The sequence below is a fragment of the Mirounga leonina genome, unplaced genomic scaffold (genome assembly GCF_011800145.1).
Source record: "Mirounga leonina isolate KUSES-001 unplaced genomic scaffold, KU_Mleo_1.0 Mir_114, whole genome shotgun sequence".
Classification (NCBI taxonomy): Eukaryota; Metazoa; Chordata; class Mammalia; order Carnivora; family Phocidae; genus Mirounga; species Mirounga leonina.
This window is the reverse complement of record NW_023270265.1, coordinates 40,625,443-40,645,677: the sequence shown is the minus strand read 5'-3', so window position 1 is coordinate 40,645,677 and position 20,235 is coordinate 40,625,443. Positions and strand designations below refer to the sequence as shown.

The window sequence follows — 20,235 nt, the reverse complement described above, 5'->3', positions numbered from 1 at the left end:
AAAGAATGTGTGACATCTGCTTTTATAACAAGTTATACGTGATCAAATAAGCCAGACGGCATCTGTAATATTCCCAAAGAGCCAGGGACAGAGAGGGGTGAACAGGAGAGAGTGGGTAAGTCAAGCGCGCGCACAGGGGCCACGAGGAGCGCGGCTCATGGAGCCGCCAGGTAATTTAAGCCAGCACTCTGCTGGGGAGCAAGGTGTGTCGGACTCTCCACCGAAGACAACAGAGGAAGGAGGAGGGCGTCTGAATTCCGAGCAGAGCCCAGTTACTGAGAACTGAACCGCTGCCAAGCGCCTGGCTTCCTACCAGACACAGAGCAGAGTGAGGCTCTCCAAAGTGGTAAAAGCCTTGTTGGACCAAATGACGTATATAAATTAAATACACAGCAGGATACTCAGGAAAAGCATTGAAGCATAAGCCCCTCCAGGCTTGGAGATTTTGAGATACACCAGGCCTGTATGCTGAAAAGTTTTATTTACTGTATCTAAAAAAAAAAAAAAAAAAAAAAAAAAAATTTAGTGATGGTTGTGCATACCCACTATGTAAATGCCCTGCAAAGGGACACATTTCTGTAAATAGATTGTAACATGCAGGTCTTTGCCTGGCCCCTGCATTCAGGAAACAGTAGCAGGAAGGACTCTCTGGAAACAACTATGAGAGAGCCAAGAGTCACCCAGGAAAACAAGCTGCGATCTCAAACACCGACCTTCCTGTCTGGCCCACAACCAGAAACTTTAAGAGTAAGATGTAAGAAACGTGCCCTATCTTCAAAAATAATTCTTCAACCTGAAAAAATATCCATACCAGCACACAGCTGTTCTCAACTGGGTATTCTGAGAATCACAGGCTGCATGTCATTGTCGTGTACCTAAAACACAATTGTCCTCACATGGCAGAGTGGATGTTTCTTATACTTGCAAAGGGACCTGAGTAACAAACAGGTTTTTTTCTCCCTCTGTACTTATGAAAGGGAGGGAGGGAGGGAGGGAAAGAGAAAGAGAAAGAGAGAGGGAGAGGAAAGGAAAGGAAGAAAGAAGGAAATCAAGTACACCAAATAGAAAAAAACACTCAAGTGCTCACAAACTAGTTCATGATTCTCCGGCTGGGGACCCATGAAAACAGCATTTGATCCTTCAACATAAAATAGCTGAAGCCCAAATGCCTCACTATCAGAGCGTTGCCTAATGAAAGAATTAATTGCTACGGTTTATAGGCCTTCTTCAGGCTCTCCTGTCCCCATCTGCATCTGGTAACCGCTCATCCTGAACGCCAGCACTGGTTGGGATTGGATTTTCTCAAGCGGGCAGTAATCACTTCTGTCCCCTCCGTGGCACACTGCCAGCCCGGCCTCACCCCCCCCCCCCCCAATCATTAGGTTGCTTCCTGCTCCGTGAGTAGGCAGCCACCGCCGGCCACCCACAAAAGCTACCATCCCATGGGGCAAACGGAATCCAGTGTGATACCTTCGATCACGGGCAGCAATTACGGGCGGCGAGATGCGCGTCTTCTCAAGTTTTTAAGGATTCCTCTTGCTAGGCATGCATTAAGGATTTTGACATTTTACAGTGAGAGTGGCTTTCTGGAAGCCTGCAATTCTTGTTGCTTTGCCTCTCAAGATCGTCCCTTTCACTTCCTGGGCATTGTCAAGTGAACTAAAGCACGGATTTACATGAGGGAAGAGAGAGGCACCAGGGGCCTGCCTCCTGCCCGGCGTCATGTGGACCCCACGGTGGCAGCTGGTGGGCAGGCTGATCCCCCAGCTCATCCTCGGACCTCGCTCATCTCGCTCATTTCCTCCGACGCCCCAGATAAGCCATCGTGCTGCTGCCGACACACAGATAACCCAACAGCCACTAACGTCCGCTGCTTGGCCAGGGAAACCCATTCAGCAGCCCTGGGGTCTCAGTAGCCAAAGGAAGCACTCACCTCACAGAGGGGACAAAGGGACAATAGCAGGGGCCCTCTGGGCGGGCAGTAAATCAGAGCATTCAGTAAAAGCAAGAAAGAAGTATAGGGTGGTACTGGAAATAGTAACACATTTGCTGAATGAACATTTCCTGTGTGCTAAGCACGGGGCTAAGCACCCTGTGGGATTCTCCTCCGAATGCTCCCAGCCAGCCAGTGAGGCAGACGCGGTCATTTCCGCATGGGACAGTTTGGCCCCAGGGCCATGCCAGCCCTTCACTATCTCCCAAGAATCGTAAACAGTCTCCTGGGTGACAGGAGCATTCGTAGGTGATTTGTCTTTTGTTGGTCAAAAAGGGTTGGGAGTAACCTTCCTTCAGCCTTAATCAAATTGATATGGGGGCAACAGAACGACAGTTTTTAGTTGTTGCACTGAGAATTTTCTGACCCTGATTTGGGCAAGGCACTGTGTGGGGGTCAGGCCGGGAGACAGGTCAGATGATCAATAAAGCACTATGGTTGTTCAGCATCTAAGCAAGAGGAAGGAAGAAAGGGTGGTTTCCACCGGGTTATTTCCACAACACCTTCCACTCCTTTTCTTTGCATCGAACGGGTCCTGAGTGATTCAAAATTACCGCTTTACATCCTGTATAATAAAGGGCATAAGACCAGTGCCCAATGCAGAATATATTTTTTAAATATATTGAAGGAATTAATGAATACAAAGAATGCTCCAAACAAATAAAGGCTGCACATGGCCTAACTTTAGAATCTGTGTCTGTTTTTAAACCCACTCTTTGGGGAAAATCATAAAAGGGCAGTTCGAGAAATGCCAAAGCATCAAGACCCATTTCAGTTCAACCGTCAGAAAGAACTTCGGATGTACCCCCAAGAGAACATCACAAGTGAACCTCATAATCACAAAAATATGGTCTCTCCCTGCCTTGGTTATCTCATTCATTCTTAATCTAAACCACTCTTCTTCCAGCTGGATGAGAATCTGTCACCATGGGAGGTTTTTTAAAAACTCCAATCACCACGTATGAAGGCTGTCAGGTTAACACGACTAATGCATTTCAAAATTCAAGTTTAGAATCAATAAGTGAATCTGTTCGGAAGAGGAACACCTCATACTCAATTCTATATCTTTCATCTAGTTACGGTTCTGGTTATAAAATTGTGAATTTAAAGGTTAGACATGCCCCTGTGTGCCCAGAGGTACATATATGATAGTTTTCCCCCAAATGCTCTGTTATCTACACCAAACCATCTCCAGAATCTTTTGCAGTAAGGACTAAAACACTATTAGTGAAAGCTGTAAGGCTCAGGAGAAAAGCAAACGGCACCAAAAATGGCTAATCTTAGGACTCGGCACAGGAGGCAAAAAAAATAATATCCAAGATTTTCAAGAACTGAAGAAAATTACATTGAACTACCCCATGTCTGGTTGACAAAAGAGCTACACAGACTCCTAACATATGTATAAAAGTCATTTCATTCTTCACATTTACAAACGAAATGCTTGATATAGTAAAAAAAAAAAACTATGGTCCACGTGGTATAAACTCAAAAGGAACTTTGACCATTTATGTTTGGGGAATTCTGTCCAAAAGGAGCGGAAACATATTTTATAATTCAGCCATGAAGAAACTATCCAGAAGACCATGCTAAAATGATCAAGAAACACTTGACTGCTGGGGCGCCTGGGTGGCTCAGTTGCTAAGCTTCTGCCTTCGGCTCAGGTTTGATCCCAGGGTCCTGGGGTCGAGCCCCGCATCGAGCTCCCTGCTCGGCGGAAAGCCTGCTTCTCCCTCTCCCACTCCCCCTGCTTGTGTTCCCTCTCTCGCTGTGTCTCTCTTTGTCAAATAAATAAATAAAATCTTTAAAAAAAAAAAGAAACACTTGACTGTGGCCTAAAATTTTCTTACCATTTTTTCTTCCTTGGCAGGTGGACTTCGAAGAAAAAAGCAGAGAGGAGCAAAAAGAATATCAATTATTCCAATAATGGTCATGAGCCATGGAAATCCGATTGCCTTTGCGATAGCCCCACCAGCAGAAGGACCTTTCAGGAAACAGAGAATTAGATCGACCTCTCTCCAGATGTCTCACAGATAGGAAGATACAAAAGTTTAAATAATTTTCAATCAGCATGATCATGCATTAAGCTAAAACACTGTTCTGAAGAGCCAGCGTCCTTACCTATGGCATATCCCATGCAGAAGGCCACATCCGCAATGGCATACACGCTCCCGTAGACAGACACGTGCCGCAGGTCGACCAGGTAGCCCATGATGGGCATCATTGATGAATCCACCATTCCTGTGGACAGTCAGGGAACATGGTCTATGGAAAACGGATGTAACCCAAAAATGTGGGGAATATCGGGGATGTGTCCTAACCTCACAACCCCACCAGCTCTTCCCCAGTGGTCATCACCACCTGTGAGTCTCAAGGCAGGCTGCCTGAGGCATACCCTTCACTGAAGACAGACTGCCAGTCACTGAGGCTGGGACTGGAACCCAGGCCACCTTTGCCTGTTCTCCACCTTACCTCACCTGTCCTCTATGGTCTGAAGGGCCCATCTTCCAGGGGAGGGCCCCCAGTCCTCCGGTGACTCACAGACCAGGCTTCACATCCAGTGGGGTGCCAGCTACCAGCTGTGTGGCCCTCCTACTTGCTCCCAGCTGGTGCTTTCCAGATTAACTCTCTTCCGGCCCACTGGCCCCTTGCCCTCACCCAGGGGCACACCTACAAACCTCACACACCCCCATCCTCATCCACAGCTTAGCCTCACACGCAGACCATAAGAAGAAGCTGGAAAGTATCAGGGAAGATGGGAAGGAATCAGAACATGAAGCTGTCTGAGAGGTCACCCTGCCCTGCTCAGGGAAGAGACTGAAAGAGGTCTGATTTGGGGCTCAAACAAACACCACGTCCAAGGCCAGTATTATAATCTCTTGTTCCTTCAACAGGCAGGGACAGGAAGCATAAAGAAAGAGCATGTGTGCTGAGTCCTGGCCTCAAGTCCCTGGCGGGGTGAGCACAGCCATTCCTTCTCTCTCCAAACACTGGCTTCCCCATCCATAAAATGGTGCAGATGATGATCGGCTAAAATGAGGCTGTATCATCCGTGGACCCCTCCAGCGGGGTACTCCAAAGTTAGCTCCCTCACCCCCACCAAGGACTAGCAGCAAGAAGAGGAGGGAAGTTTCTTTCATTCAATGCGTATTCCTTGATCCCCTAACATGTGGAGGGTGCTGGGGCCATGGGGTGAACAACGTGGACAGAAGGGGCGGACGGGCCACAAAAAGCTGAAACGTGAATCAGCTGTCACGAACACCATGAGGTGCTGTGTGAGGACAAACCTAACCCAGCCCGGGGAGTCGCAGAGGCTCCCTTCTCTCTTTCCACGGTACCAAAGATTCAATTCTTGCCTTTAGCTTGTGATAGATTTGCATTTACTTTTATTAGGCCCCATCTGTATATTACAAATGAGAAACAAATGCATGCTATTTATCAAAAACGTTCACGAGATTGTTCCTAACATGTGACTATTCCTCCCATTACAGACTCGTCCCCTTTGCCGGTGAGAAGTCCCGCAGCACGGTGGTGATCGAGATCTCTGTTCACCCTTCCTGTACCAAACCTCACAGAAAATACATGTGAGGTCTCTGCCCCCACCCCACCCCGGTTCATAGGAGCAGCTCCGTGCACAGACCTGAGCCCAAACAAACGCGCTCCGAGCGAGGGATTCTCTTGTTTGCCCAAGGGCAGCAACGGAGTATCCGTTTGCTTCTGTAAATATCAGGCCTTTAAAAATACTGGTTTTCTGGAAATAAAGGACTAGTATGCAGAAGCAGGTATCTATCTACAGATAATCGTCAGGCTGTACTTGAACATGGCTGCCCACAGCCTCCTCTCAAGCTTCCAGAAATTTTAGGTTGAGAAACTACAGTCTGCCCAAATAAGAGGAGATCTTTCTTAGTTGTGGGGAAAACAGAGTTTCAAATTTAGGCATAAGGTTATGCAACTTACCGATTGCAAAACCAACTCCAAAGTTGGGAGCTATGAGTCCATAAATGTTTTTTGCAAAAGGAATCTGTAAGAGGAAATAAACATTACACGAGAATCGTGATATCCAACTGCAAATCTTCTGGGAAAACCTTAAAGACATGTTTTCTCTGGCCTGGGTGTGCATGTTTCCTTCGGAAAGAAATGGGAGAAAGGAAGAGGGTGCTGTCTGGGGAGAACTGGGACCTCCGAGTCTTTAAAAGTTGAAGCTGAAATGGGTTTTTGCGACCACCAAGGAAAACTCGCTGACTGCCATAGTTGAGATCAGCCTGGACCACACTCCACTCTGACAAGAACCAGAAGGCCTCACCTGCGGTAGATACGGGCCATTGGTAGAAGGTGTTTTATTCTACAAAAACATCTTGCTATTGTTTCAGGCTAGTTGTCTGAAAGTGTTTTAAGACACTATAATGTTTAAAATGATGAGGGAGTAGTGACATTTACACTATGTAACAAAATATACTACAGAACCTCCAACTGACATAAAATGAAAATATATTCCTTGGAAAATCTTGTCCAAAGTGTTTAAGATGACAAAAAAATTAGAAGAAAATGGGAGATGTCATAAAACCAAATATCAACAAACTTTAAACAGCTGTAAAAGGTTTCCTGGGGATCCTGGCCCAAAACAAAAGTTTTATTTACAGACCATTACCACTTGTCAAATATCTTTTACTCACACATAAAATGCTGATTCCAACAATTATCATTCCTAGAAGAGCACAAAGCCACCTACCAAGAAAACAAAAAAAGCACCTTCAATAAATGACCACTCCGATTTTTTCCCCAGTCCAATTTTTCAATAGAAATTAAAACAATTGCTTGTGATAACTAAGGCAGAAACATGCAGAATTTGCTTAAAAGAGCTACATTGTTCTAAGAGAGTGAGCGCTGTTCGCATTTCATCTTACCTCCCCATTTTGTGTGCGAGCATCCCAAAAATATTGGTTCCAATGAGATAAGAGATGCTAGCTGGCAAGAAAGCAATGCCTGTAAATTTATGAAAAGGACACCTTATCAGTATTGATTATCAGTCAAGTGTTAGAAAAAGTAATAATTGTCAGACACCATGATGGTGATTAGAACCGAGGAGAGAAGCCCTGGGGCCAGCACCCAAGCAGCTAATATCCGGCGGCTGACAGATCCAGACTGGCCCCCACGGGTCTGACCCGTCCTCCCAAAGCTGCTGAGACACTCCAGAAATGAAATCCATGCCTCTATCAACAGCTCCATCTTGCCTGGTGGTGGCTGCACGCGTGGCCTGATATGGGCGTCTCCCGCCACGGGAGCGGGGCCACTGCGACCCCACATGCGCCCCGGCCTCACCCCTTTGTTACTTTACCACAAGGAGGAAGACACGGGCATTGGGGGAAAAAACGGGAATGTTAAGGACCAAGAAAAAAGTTAAAATCATCCCAAACCCCATCACTCAGAGAATGAGCATGGGCATCCCCTCCCGTAAGTTTATACACGCAAGTTCATACACACACAGATAAATGTGTGTCCATGGGATTTTAAGAAAAAACCAAAAAACAAAACATGGGTTTGTACTACTGTTCTACACCCTGCTTCTTTCAACTAGCTTTATGAACATCTTTCCATGTCTAAAAAAATAGATGTCCACGTGGTCCTTTTCTGTGGCCGAGTCATGTGACGGACATTAACATGTCCAAGGTTTCCACGCTCTCCCGGGCACCTGGCATCCCCGGGCCAAGCCTGTGCCAATTTCCAGGTGGGTGGCGGTGGTCGCCTTGAACGTCGTCTCTGCATTAAACAGAAAGTCCTCCTCAAGTCTGACCTGCCTGGCTGCTGGGGATTTGTCCACATCAGCTCCGTGTGGTCCCCATCCATTATCAGGACAATAGACAATCTCTTCTCAAAAGATGGCTTTTTTCGAACTAGTCATATATATATTTTTTAAGATTTTATTTATTTACTTGACAGAGAGATAGAGAGCACAAGCAGGGAGAGCGGCAGGCAGAGGGAGAGGGAGAAGCAGGCTCCCCGCTGAGCAGGGGGCCCGATGTGGGGCTCGATCCCAGGACCCTGCGATCATGACCTGAGCCGAAGGCAGACGCTTAACAAGTGAGCCACCAGGTGCCCCAGACTAGTCATACTTTTAATGTTCTTCTTGGACTCAGTTATGCCAGATTTGATTCTAAGCCCTGCCCACTCATGGTGAACGTTGCTCAGTCCTCGATCCCATGACTGTGCGAGCTAGACATGCATGCCAGATACTAGATGGTCAGCAGGTAGGCACTGGAAATGCCCAGGGCCCGGGGCCCTTCTTGTCCCAGCAGCTCTGCAGCGTGCAGACAGACAAGTGTGATCTCGCCCCTTCAAGGATACAGCAGCCTCCCCCTGCACCTCTCTAAGCACGAATGCAAGCCATCAAACCCTCCAGAGAGGCTGAGCCTTCCAGCACAGGAGGGACTTCCAAAATGATTAGGTTCAGGAGCAAAATCCAAAACCAAATCATCCTAGGCTTGGTGATCTGGGAAATAATAATAGAGAGCAATCTCATTTTCATGTTCCAGGAAACCATTTCCGTCACACTTGTCATAGGGGCGGCCAGATGATTGTTGGGTGTAATCGGATTCAGTAAACGTGACTGATAGCACGGCCCTGGCTCAGCGCTACAGTGAAGACAATGACCACAACGTGGCTCTGGTCGCCATGAGCGCGTCTTCAAAGGAAGGAAGCAGATGACGCCTGAACTGGGACATGGCTATGTTAGGAACTGACGAACACAGGTATGGACGCAGTGCTCTGGGAACCCAGAAGCTCCCCAAAGTAGCCGGTAATTAGGCCTAACCTTGATCACAACGTAGTCGAGTTAGTCTGGAGACATAAGAAATCACGAAGGCCTTGGTCTCAGGATGAGTGTCTCTGGGGTTTGGGGAGGAGGTAAATCAAGGAAGGAAGCAAAGTATGAGATAAATAACAGCACAGGGGCCATGATAAAGAGCCACCAACGTTGGGCCTCAGCGTCCAAGAAACAAAAGGAAAACGGAGGGGAAGGGCCTCGACCCCCTCCAGGAAAGCAACTGCGCTTCCTCCCGGGCGATTACTGCTCTGGAGGACTGAGGTCCCAGATTGGAAGATCCAATTTTCTAGAAAAGCCTGAACTCAAGGGTCTTACATGAAACCTCCTGGGATTTGTAAATGTTGGCAACTAATTTTTAAAAACGCAAAGCCCTTGCAGGCTGACACTGAAGCAGCCAACCAAAACCCACCTATGGGCTGAACTCCGGTCCACACACACCGCCGTAACCTGGAGCCAAAGGACGTGGATGGCAGAGAACCCGGCCGGGAGCCCTGCCTCCTGGTGAATCTGGATTCTAGGGGCAAAGCCTCAAAGCAGGACGTGCTCCCGAGGAAGCCACAGATCAGCCACAGCTTCCGGACTTATGAATGGGGTGCTAAGCTCACCCGTGGGACCCGCCTGTGGATGCACCTGATTTTCCATAGACGGCAAATACTCTCAGGTGGCAAACTCCAGTTTCGAGCTTCTCCGGGAGAAAGCACCGGAAGTAAGGCAAGAAACAAGATGTTCCTTTCAGCTAGACACGGACTAGCGGAGGCTTGGGGGGTCACCGTAACCTCTCAGAGCCCGAGAAACAGCGACCGCTCCTACAGCACGCATCTCATAGGAAGGCTTTGAGGTTCCAAGGGCAACTAGTCCTCCCCATCTGATTCCCCTGCCCTGTCCCTCCCTGTGAGCTCCTTCCTGCCATTTCACCCTGGCGGGCTGGCCTTCCCCAAACTGGAGTGATCTCCTAGCGGGCAGGGGGGACCACAACACCTGTTCCCACCGCCCAGCTCTGGGTGGCACACAGGTGGTGCTCAGAACACGGCTGAGCACTTAGAGAAAAAAACCCGTGTAAGGACACTGACATCACAGAACCAAAAGTATTGAGGGAGGCCACTGTCCCTTGAAGGCAGGGCCCCCTTTGTCCAGCAGCCTGCCTCCGGGGGGTGAGAGACGACAGTGTCGTCTGGAGCCAGGATCCTCTTTTCTTGACTTCCAGCTTCGGACCTCAGCCTCCGAGCCCCTGAGAGCTGATCTGCCACAGCTTCGCATCCTCTGCATTGCCAGGGCCCCCACCACACCACACAACCTACAGAACCCGTTCTAGGAACTCAAAGAAATCTAGAAACCTCAGTGTGCCTCCCACAGCAGCCTGCCTGGTGTCCCAAGAGGAGACCACCTGGCTTTGCTCAGAGAGACCCGGGCTGGGAGCACTGCTCTTCCAGACAGATCTTTAAGGACCGTTCCTGCGAGGGGCAGGTGTCCTAACACGAAGCCCAAAGTTTGCCATCACTTCCACCCACTGGTCCTGGTGTGCATTCTGGACCTTCCACCTCCTCCCCCAGCCAGGCCACCCGCATGAGAGAAAATGCATCCCACCCATGGTTTGGCTTCCCCAGCGAACCACCACCAGGGCTCCGGGTCGTTCCCAGTGGCTAGGCATCCACTAACACCCTCGTGTACAAGTTCAAGTGACTCCTCGACCTTGAAACACGGTGCCCGGAACTGACCCCGCCCAGCTCCATGCTGGGTGCACAACACGTGACCATAGCGCTTGGGGAAGGGCCGAGGGAACGGCGGGGCTGGCCCCACCATCTGGCCCCTGGGCTACTCCGGGTTCTGCAGGCAGTCACGCCTGTTCAGCACCCGGGGAGCCGCCGCTCACGCTCACACAACCTTCGAGGGGCTCACGGCACACCGACCCGCACCCCCCCCACCCCGTCCCCGCCAGCCTCCGGGGGGCGTCTTCCACCCTAGGGCAGGACTCTACCTTCTCACCAGAGGGATTCCTCCTTGTCCTTTTCAGCCCTTGGTTGGTGCCAGGGGAGATCTTTTAGGATCTGTCACCAACTGGCCAACTCTGTCCCTCCCCAAACCCGTAGCCCCTGCAAATGCGACAAGAAGTCTCTGTCCGCCTCTTCCTGACACGAGGAGGAACGTGTTGACAGGCCGGCCTGCACACAGTGCGGGGGCCACACGTGGGAGCCTCCCCTTCTGCTGGGCCGCTGCTCTCCTCACAGGGGTGCCTGCACCTCCTCACTCACCCCTGCACCTATGAGAAAGTTCATCCACGGGGATCGTCCGCCCACCCCTGTGCTTCCATGGAAAGCCTGGCTTTGACCACCGGCTCGACGGGCACAAGAGGGCAAGGCTCAACCCACCATGAAGCCCCCAAGGAGCCGATGCTGGACATGCAGCCCCAGAGGGATGGTGGGAATGCGCCCGTGGGCTTCTTCCGAGCTCCAGATGACCCATTCCTGAGGCCGCCATCTACCTCCTCTAAAAATTATGGCCGAAAACACAGCGTTCAACAAAAGCTGTCATGCGTCCCCTGGGCAGCTGGTAAGATTGTTTTGCTTTGACTTCACAGCTTACGGTCTTTTTCCAGAAATGCTGAGGGAAGCAGAGGGGCAGAAGGGACTGGAGAGAGAGCTGACACATGACCTTGCACCGGGAGGGGAGGCCGCCCGGGCCTCCCGAGAACAGCTGTGCACCCTGCCGGCGGGTCCTCACCTCCACCCTCAGTCCTCATACTGCGTCCCCTCCGCCCCGTGGCCTCCTCACCCCAAGGCTCCGAGGGGCCTGAGGGGCTCAGGGAGAGGTGCTCCGCGCACACTGGGGAGGACGTGGCAGAACAGGTGCAGATATGGATTCTCTTGAAACACAAGTCCGGGTCGGAGGCAGGAAGGGCGTGAGCTCAGGGTGGAAAGGTGCAACGGGCGGACCATCTGGCCCAGGAGATAAGCCCAAGAGGATCTCCTGATAAAACCGAGGTGGTCTGCAGCCTGTTATCTAACCCAGAAGGCCCCGGCCTCTGATGGACTTCAGGACTTTCTAAAGAAAACCTCAGGCTGCGTCTGGAGAGGAAAAGGATGGAGCAGCCGAGGTGCCCTGCTCATGGCCAAGATGCATTCAGTCAGGAAAGAAAAGAAGTCAGTTAGGTGGGGACAAGAGAAACACCAGAAAAGGGCTTCAGCCCAAGAGCGCTCGCAAAGCGAACGCAGAGGCTCCGTGGACCCCGCAGTGCGCACACCAAGTGCCGCGGGGGATGAGGGGCGCCTCCTGGAAACACCTGGAGGCCCAAACCACCATGGGGAGAAACGGCGCCCACAGGGTTAACGGCCAGCATGGGCAACAAGACAGGAAGAGCGGCTCTTCATCTTTTATAAAACTCCCGGTTAGGGGCGCCTGGGTGGCTCAGTCGGTTAAGCGACTGCCTTCAGCTCAGGTCATGATCTCAGGGTCCTGGGATCGAGCCCCGCATCGGGCTCCCTGCTCTGCGGGGAGCCTGCTTCTCCCTCTCCCACTCCCCCTGCTTGTGTTCCCTCTCTCGCTGTGTCTCTCTCTATCAAATAAATAAATAAAATCTTTAAAAAAAATAAAATAAAATAAAAAAATAAATAAAACTCCCGGTTAGAACAAGTCCTTCCCTCTGCAAAGTGGTATGCCTTCCCTGGGAGCTTCGGGTCTCTGGGTCTCCTCTGGCATCTCCCTTGCCAGGAGGTTCTGAGCTAAATTTCTAAGAACCAGCCTTAGGTTTGCTCCAAGAATCCTTCCTCTGTCGCTGAATGACTCTTGCTGTTTGGGGCGTGGTTTTGATTTTGTTCGTGACATCATTTATATACCCTAAAACTCCCCCTTTGCAAGTGTACCGTTCACAGGGTTGTGCAACCATCAGCACTATTTGTTTCCAAACTACTTTTATCGCCCCAAAGAGAAACCCCACACCCAATAGCAGCTCCTCCTCATCCTGCCCTGCCCCAAGCAATTTGGGACTTTTTAAGGAAGGATTATTTGATGAAAGAACACGGCGAATCAGGGCAGCGTCCATAAGGGCTGCGGTAGGGACAAGTGTGAACCAGGAAGCAGCATCTAGCAAGATGTCACGGCAGAGGGAATAGAAAGTTGCTTGTGGGAAGGCTGGGGGCACTAAAAATGTCAGCTTCACTTGGAACTGAGAATCTCCATCCAAAGATGGCAACTTATAAGCTGAGAGAACTATGAAAAGAAAATAAATCCCCAGGAAGGATAATCAATAAATTCTTAAAGAAAAAGGTGTGCGTGCAGGGACTAGCTGTCCAGATATTCAACAATGTCCTAAAGCTCCAGTAATCAAATAGGAGGATCTTGACACAGAAATTCCTGCCGACTAATGGAACAGAAGAGAGAACCCAGAAACAGACCCAAGGACACACAGTCATTTCAAGTATGATAAAGGTGGGAAAAACTGGGTGGACACTTAGGGTAACTGGCTAGTCATACAGAAAACAGTAACACCAGATCCTTCTCACACACCATGCACGTAAAGTAAGTCTGTGTAAATCCAAGATTTTCATGTAAAAAAACAAATCATAAATGAGGGGAAAATATGGATGACAAAAATAATCTCCACATGGGAAAGGTCTCGCCTTGAAATGACAAGGACACGAAGGGGCAGACCACTAACCCTGACTAGCGGCATCTTAAATGTTCTGAGTTGGGGGCGGGGGGGGGGGGGAGTCCATTTATAAACTCAAAAGACATACAACAAGACAGAGGCAATATTTGCAAAACATCTGATAAAGGATTAATATCAACATACAAAGAACATTTAAAATCAGTAAGGGCAAAACTCCCCAGAAAAAAAATGGGCAAAGTATATTAATAAGAAATCCACATAGAGGAAATAGATATAGCTAAGAAACATATGAAAAAATGCTCAACTGCGAAGAATTTGTAAAAAGAAATCAAAATGAGACCCCCTCGCCTTCTCACATACACAACTGGGAAAGACAATACTTGTGTTAGTGCAATGCTACTAATTATCGAATGCCCGCTGAACTTTCAGGAATTTGCACACAGAAATACTTGCAAACATGAACGGGAATACATGTAAGAATATCTTGCTACAAGTATGGTTTCTATGGCAAAAACGAACCAACCCAAATGTCTGGCAATAGGAACTGGCGGAAAATTTATGGTATAACCTTAAAATAGAACAATATCCAATCATTAAAATGAATGTTGGGCTTCCAGTTAAACAGGGCACACTGAATCTATAGGTTTTTCTCTATTCCTATCCCAAATTCTGTTTAAATTTTAATAAAGGAACAAAAGAAAACTCCACACCCTCCCCTCAATGCCCAAAAACAAATAAAAGGAGAAAATGCAGTGAGAGGGAGGAAGCAGCAGAGTGAGAGCAGTGATGGACAAAGCAGAAAACACTGGAACCTTCCACTTGCACATGGGGCAGCCAACAAGAAGGAACAGCTTTTGTGCCTCAGAACCCAGAATATTCAGGAACTGAAGGCTCCAGGTACTGTGAATGTAAGGCTGAGTCTGTCAGCTGGAAAAGAGGGTTGAAAGGCTGTTTGAAGAGCATTTGGACCCTCCTAGCTCTCAATCACTCACCCTGGCAGGAGAACAGCTTCTTTAGAGAAACTAAGCTCAATTGGCCCAGGGAGCCCAGGCAGCATGGAGACCAGGGATAACACGAGAGGCTGAGATAGGGAGTGGAAGTCTTCCTACTAAATGGTAAGAGGCTGTTATTTCAACAGCCTTTCCACACATCCAAAACCATTTAGAGTAAATATGAAAGGGCTCTTCAAATTTAAGATATGAAGACACCAATTACAAAAATTTAATAGACTAGAAAATGAAGATGAAGAAATCAGTTATAGGGGTGCCTGGGTGGCTCATGGTTAAGCCTCTGCCTTCAGCTCAGGTCATGATCTCTGGGTTCTGGGATCAAGCCCCACATCAGGCTCCCTGCTCAGCAGGGAGTCTGCTTCTCCCTCTGCCTCTCCCCCCCTGCTTATGTGTGCATGCTCGCTCTCTCTCTCTCAAATGAATAAATAAAATCTTTAAAAAAAAATCAGTGGAAATAAGAAAAAGACAAGAAATTAAAAGGATAAAGCACAGAGGGTCCAACATCAAAACAACAAGGGTAACAGTAAAAGAAAGAAAATGGAGTAGAGGAGAGGATTAATTAAGGAAATAATACAAAATGGTTTCCCGGAACTAAAAGGAGCAGCTTCCCAAGTGAACAGGCTAACCAAGCAAGTGCCCAGTAGAAGAAAACAGACCCCACTGCAAAAACCATCATGGACGCTCATAACCTAGAGAGGAAGAGATCCTTTCACCACTTACAGGGGATGGGGAATGAGGAGGACACTAGCCTCCTCAACAACAACCCTGGACACTAGAGCACAATAGGGCAGTGGCCTCAAAACTGAAGAAAAATAGTTTCCAACCAAGAATCATATACCCAAATAGACTAAGTCAACCAAACATGAGAATAAAGATGTTTGTTGATATGCAGGATCTCTGAAAACTTTACATGCCATGCACCATCTCTCAGAAAGCAGCTAGAGGATGTGTTCTATCATAATGATAGAGTAAACCAAGAGAAAGGAATATAGAGGAGAAGGATATAGGAAACAGAAGAGAGGCAACGATGCCCAGATACTGGAAGAGGAAAGTCCTAGGACGACCTAGTGGTAAGTCCAGACTGAAGCAAGACAGAGTAATGTGAGACAAATGTCCACAAACAAGCAAAAACACAGATTAGTCTTGCTGATGTACTTGGCCACATTTAGAGGGTCTTTAACTTCTGCCAGAGAGTTTCGGAATATGTCCATAAATGCTACATTGAAAACTAAGAAAATGGAAAGACATGGCCATGACTAACTCCAGGAAAAACAAAAGTTTGTAAAAAGAAATAATCACAAAACTCTATATAGCTCTTCTTTGAACAATATTTACATAGTCACGATAATGTCAATACTGAATACCAATCTAACCAACAACCGTAATATAACTGTTTTAGGAAAACAGAAGTTGAGAAAACAGGTAAGTTGGTTGTTTGATGTTTTCAGGTAGAATAATGGCATTAAATCTCCATCTACCACGTTAGGGAGCTGGTAGATAATGTCAGAAACTGGAGAACTTAAAAAAAAAAAAAAAAAAGCAGTTACACTTATTAGAGACCTAAATTAGCAGAAAAAACAACCAAAAGAGTTGAAGGTTATCAAATCTAGGAAGGGGGTTGGAAATGGGGAGGTATAGGTCAAAGACTACTGGCTTTTTCATTATAATTCTAGTAATGCTAGTAATGTTCCACTTAAACATTAAGTACATGTGTAACTTGTAAAAATTTACATTTAATTAGTTTTCAAAATTAAATCTACCCATCTGACCTGGAAACATGAACAAACAAGAGGTCACACAGTGATACATTTGGGAAGATTCCACTTGAGTTGGGCTTTTAAGCATCTCCTACGTGGCAGAACCATCTGGGTAAAGACACAAAACTATTAAAAATGAGTATCATGGAGGACTGGGCTGGGAGGAAAAAGATGAACATGAGATTTTAAGATTCATTTCCTTGATCTGGGTCTGTTTTTTAAATAATAAAGTATGTATTACTTTCTAAATTAGAAATGTTAAAATTAATCCTCTTAACTCCTGCTTGTTAGCTTCTTTCACATAAATTTTATTGCTGTCCACATAAACATAACTAGTCTAATTCAGAAACATGGGGAGACACTGAATGTATTTTTGCGCTCTCGTTTCTGCCCACGTCTGATGCCTCTATGCTAATTCTGTATCCATCAGGGATGATTAAAAAAAAAAAACAAAACTGGAGCTGAAACAGACCCCAAAGCTCATTGCAACCCTAAGCACAGACCCCATTAAGTGTCAAAGAGAAACCATCATTTTATCATCCTGGTACCTGCAGCTTGGCAGGGCTTACAATGATAGGACTTGCCCTGAGGACAAAAATTCTAGAATCAGAAGCACCCACTCCAGTCCTTACCCAGCTGCCACTTGCGGGAACACATGGTCTCCATCATCCAGATGGGCAGGGCTGGCTCCAGCATGGCAATCCCCATGTTTGCAAAGCAGATGGACCCTTCAAGGGAGGGAGAGGGTTAGTGTGCTTCCATTTTGGGGTCTTGAGCATCTCTTACTGATTCCAAACACAGTTAAACCCCACATGCCCACAGCCAGAACAATCCACTTGGAGGCCCAGAACTTCTATTTGTGAGGAAAAGACAGACAACAGGTCAAGGGGAGACTGGGGAAGTTGGGTTTATTATTACTATCATCATCATCATTATTCTTATTCAATAATAATCAAATATTAAGTTAAATCTATTAAAATGAAATACTAGTAACTGAAGTCAAATATTAAATTTTAAACAAAGTATTAAGAAACAGTATTTTCAAACTGGAATCCCAGAGTCATAAAGGAATTGGAGGGAGCCTTAGAGGTCATTTGATTACCCATCCCAACCTACTGGCAAAGGAGTTCCAATTTATTAACGAAGTAACTTGCCTGAGGCCGCCCACCAGTGTGGGCCCCTTCTAGACCACACACAGACCCCAGCAACTGGAGGCTCCTGCACCTAAGTTTTACTGTGCAATGAACACAGACATTTCTAAAGATGCCCTGGGATGTCCCCAAATCCAGTACATTCAGTACAGATGGGCTGTTGAGGGATTTTTTTTTTTTTTTAAATCAACTATCCATATAGTGTATCTTTGCAAATATCCATTACCACCCTGTTAACCAGAACCCTTGGTAAAGGTAGAGCCACTGCGGGAGAAGATGCACGGGGCCCTTCCCCCACAGTGCTGGGAGCTTCCTGTGCCATGTCCCCGGGAACCTCTAATTTGCCAGAATCCTGATTCAAAGAACATTGTGCTGTGGTGATTAAGGGGCTCATATAATGAAAAAAGGTTTTTTTCATGCTTCGTGACGTTACAGGTGGAACAGAGAAAGGATACGGACATGACCAGCTCCCCCCACCTACCTGCTGCCCAGATTCAGGGTTGCGGGTTATTTGCCGTCTGTTCAGTAGGGCCAAACTGATACCATTCCTATGTCTCCCCTGGGACCCAGGGCCATGCTCTGAACCCCTCCTTGTCCAACTCTCACACAGCAAACCGACATCCCTGCAGTAAATCCACCCAGGACCAGGCGCCAGGCACCCGGGGTCGGCCCCCAGCTCCAAAGCCTGCCCATCCAAAGCTGTTCCCCCAGCCCTGCCTTGCCCTTCTCATGCAAACCTCTGGCCTAGGAAACCTGCTCCTTCCCCAGGTGGCCCTGAGTGGTGTGGTAATAAAATCTCCTTTCAATAGCACTGGCCTCTCTGGGTCATCACTCAGTCACCTTCGTAAGTTAAAATCTCACCAGAACAAAGAAGACACCGCCTGGCCTCCAGCTCCCTCAGCCGAGGCTGCGTGGAGGTATGACAGCCTGATATTCAGTGCTGGGTGGATCTTTCCTCCCTGAGTGAGGGTGAGGCGGTGAGGGTCAAAGAAAGCCTGAGGCAGTGGGTGCTGGGCTGCAGGGAGGCCCGCTCTCACCACACATCTCCTCACTCCACCTGAGACCGCCCGGGCTACATGGGCGTCTGGGCGCTGGAACAGTCCCTGCATCATGCTGGGGGCACAGAGAGGTCCCCCGCATAAGGAAGTCACCACACCAGGTTTGCAACACTGGGGCCAGCTGGCCTGATGGAGAGGGTCTAGACCAGGGTTACATAGGTGCCCCCATGACCAAATCCAGCAGCAGAAGCCTTCAACAAAGCCAGCCTGGGGCATAAAGAGGCTAAACTGGAATGCTCTCAGGTAGGGCACGCGTCCAGTTCAGCCAGACTCCCACAGCCCTAGCCGTGTTCGGGACCACTGCTTGGACAAATCTCACCCTAACCGCGTCGGCTGCCGCACTTCAGGGCTGCCCTCTCCTGGCCGGGCCCCAAGGGTCACTGCTGACCAGCGTCCAGGCCCAGGCAGCCCCAGGCCCGCATCCCTGAGATGGTCTTGGCGGGACAGTCCCGTGGATGAATGAACAAACCACAGAACCGGGGCTTCGCCTGAGCCCATCTAGGCCAAGAACCCGAAGACGGGACCTTCTGTAGACAGGGTTTCCCGGCAGCCTCTCTGGTGCTGAGCAGAGTGACCTCTCCACGGGAAGGGAGCGGTCCTCTGGGGCTCTGCCGTCAGCCCTGACTCACGCACGCCCAGGTGAATCAGACCGCCCACCTACAAGGTCTGCAGGGAGGCCACCGACTCCTTCTGGGAGTTCAAGGCCAAACAGTGATGGCCACTGACACAAACAAACCTCGGGGTCAGGGCATCCCCATGACCCAGACCCCTTTGCCCCAAGTGAAAACCAAGGAAGGACCTTGGCTGAGGGTCAGAGATTAATGATGGAAGAAAGACATTCCTGGTGACGCATATATAACCTCTTGGCCGCTCATGATTCTCTACAGTTCCCAGCAGCGGGCACTGGTTCTCGCCAGCCACCCCCCACGCTTTGGCGGAGGAAGATCAGGGAGACTGAGGGGAGCTCCACCTGCGGCGATGAGGATGTAGGGGTCCTTCAGCAATGTGGCTAGCGGCGTCCCCTTCTGGCTCTGTCAGCAAAAAACAGGGGTTAAAAAAGCTGATGTGGCCGCCCCAGCACCCTCCTTCCCCAGGGGCTTACCTCTGGCTGTACCCGGGACGGCTGGAGCACGAAGAGCTGAATAGCTATGAGGGGGAGGGGGAAAGAAAAAAAAAAGAAAAAGCAGTGTGAGCACAAGCACCTCCTGACACAGGTCACAGCCGCCGAGGTCACGGCCAAGGTGCCCACGTGGACTCACCCCCATCCAAGAGCACCAGGGCAGCCAGCACCAGGAACGGAGCGGTCTTCCCCACAAACTCGTAAAGCACACTCCCAAAGGGGGGGCCCACTGCAAGGAAGAGAAAGAGGCGCTGCTGCCAGGCCCTGGGACTGATGCCAGCCCCCCCAGCCCCCGCCACTCCACAAGAAGCATCCATTTGTTTCCTGAGTTTGTACTTTGCTCCAAAAACTATTTGGGGTGGCCACCCTACATTCTATGCAGGTCAAGTTGCCCTGGCAACTTCCTCCAGTTTTATACCCAAGACATGGGCAAGAGCATACAAGGGTACCCCAAAAGTAAAAACCAAAGAGAAACCATACCCAGACCACACAACTGTGCTATTTAACGAGAGCAGGAAAATGGGTCAGTGAGGACCTTGGTCCTTATAAACCAGCATGGGCAGAACCTTGGGCTCCCAAGTGAAGGCCGGGAATGCGACAAAGGCAGAGGACCCAAATCGCCTCTCAGGGAAGGTATCTGTCACCTGGCCAGGGAGGTCAGCCAGGGCAGGGGGGAGAGGCAGACTTGGAAGGGAGCAAGGTGGGAAGGTCCGCAGGTGGGATGGT

General features: G+C 48.9%; 1 protein-coding gene across 1 annotated transcript in view; it reads right to left on the bottom strand.

Annotated features, from left to right (window-relative positions):
* SLC18A2 (solute carrier family 18 member A2) overlaps window positions 1–20,235 on the bottom strand; it is a 35,703-nt gene that overhangs the window by 3,763 nt on the left and 11,705 nt on the right. Inside the window, exons 6-14 of the mRNA XM_035029915.1 lie at window positions 19,649–19,738; window positions 19,492–19,535; window positions 19,360–19,420; window positions 16,813–16,908; window positions 6,895–6,973; window positions 6,664–6,715; window positions 5,948–6,011; window positions 4,112–4,231; window positions 3,841–3,974 (exon numbers count right to left, since the gene is read on the bottom strand). Coding sequence (XP_034885806.1) covers window positions 3,841–3,974; window positions 4,112–4,231; window positions 5,948–6,011; window positions 6,664–6,715; window positions 6,895–6,973; window positions 16,813–16,908; window positions 19,360–19,420; window positions 19,492–19,535; window positions 19,649–19,738 — 740 coding nt within the window. The remainder of the gene's footprint in view (window positions 1–3,840; window positions 3,975–4,111; window positions 4,232–5,947; window positions 6,012–6,663; window positions 6,716–6,894; window positions 6,974–16,812; window positions 16,909–19,359; window positions 19,421–19,491; window positions 19,536–19,648; window positions 19,739–20,235) is intronic.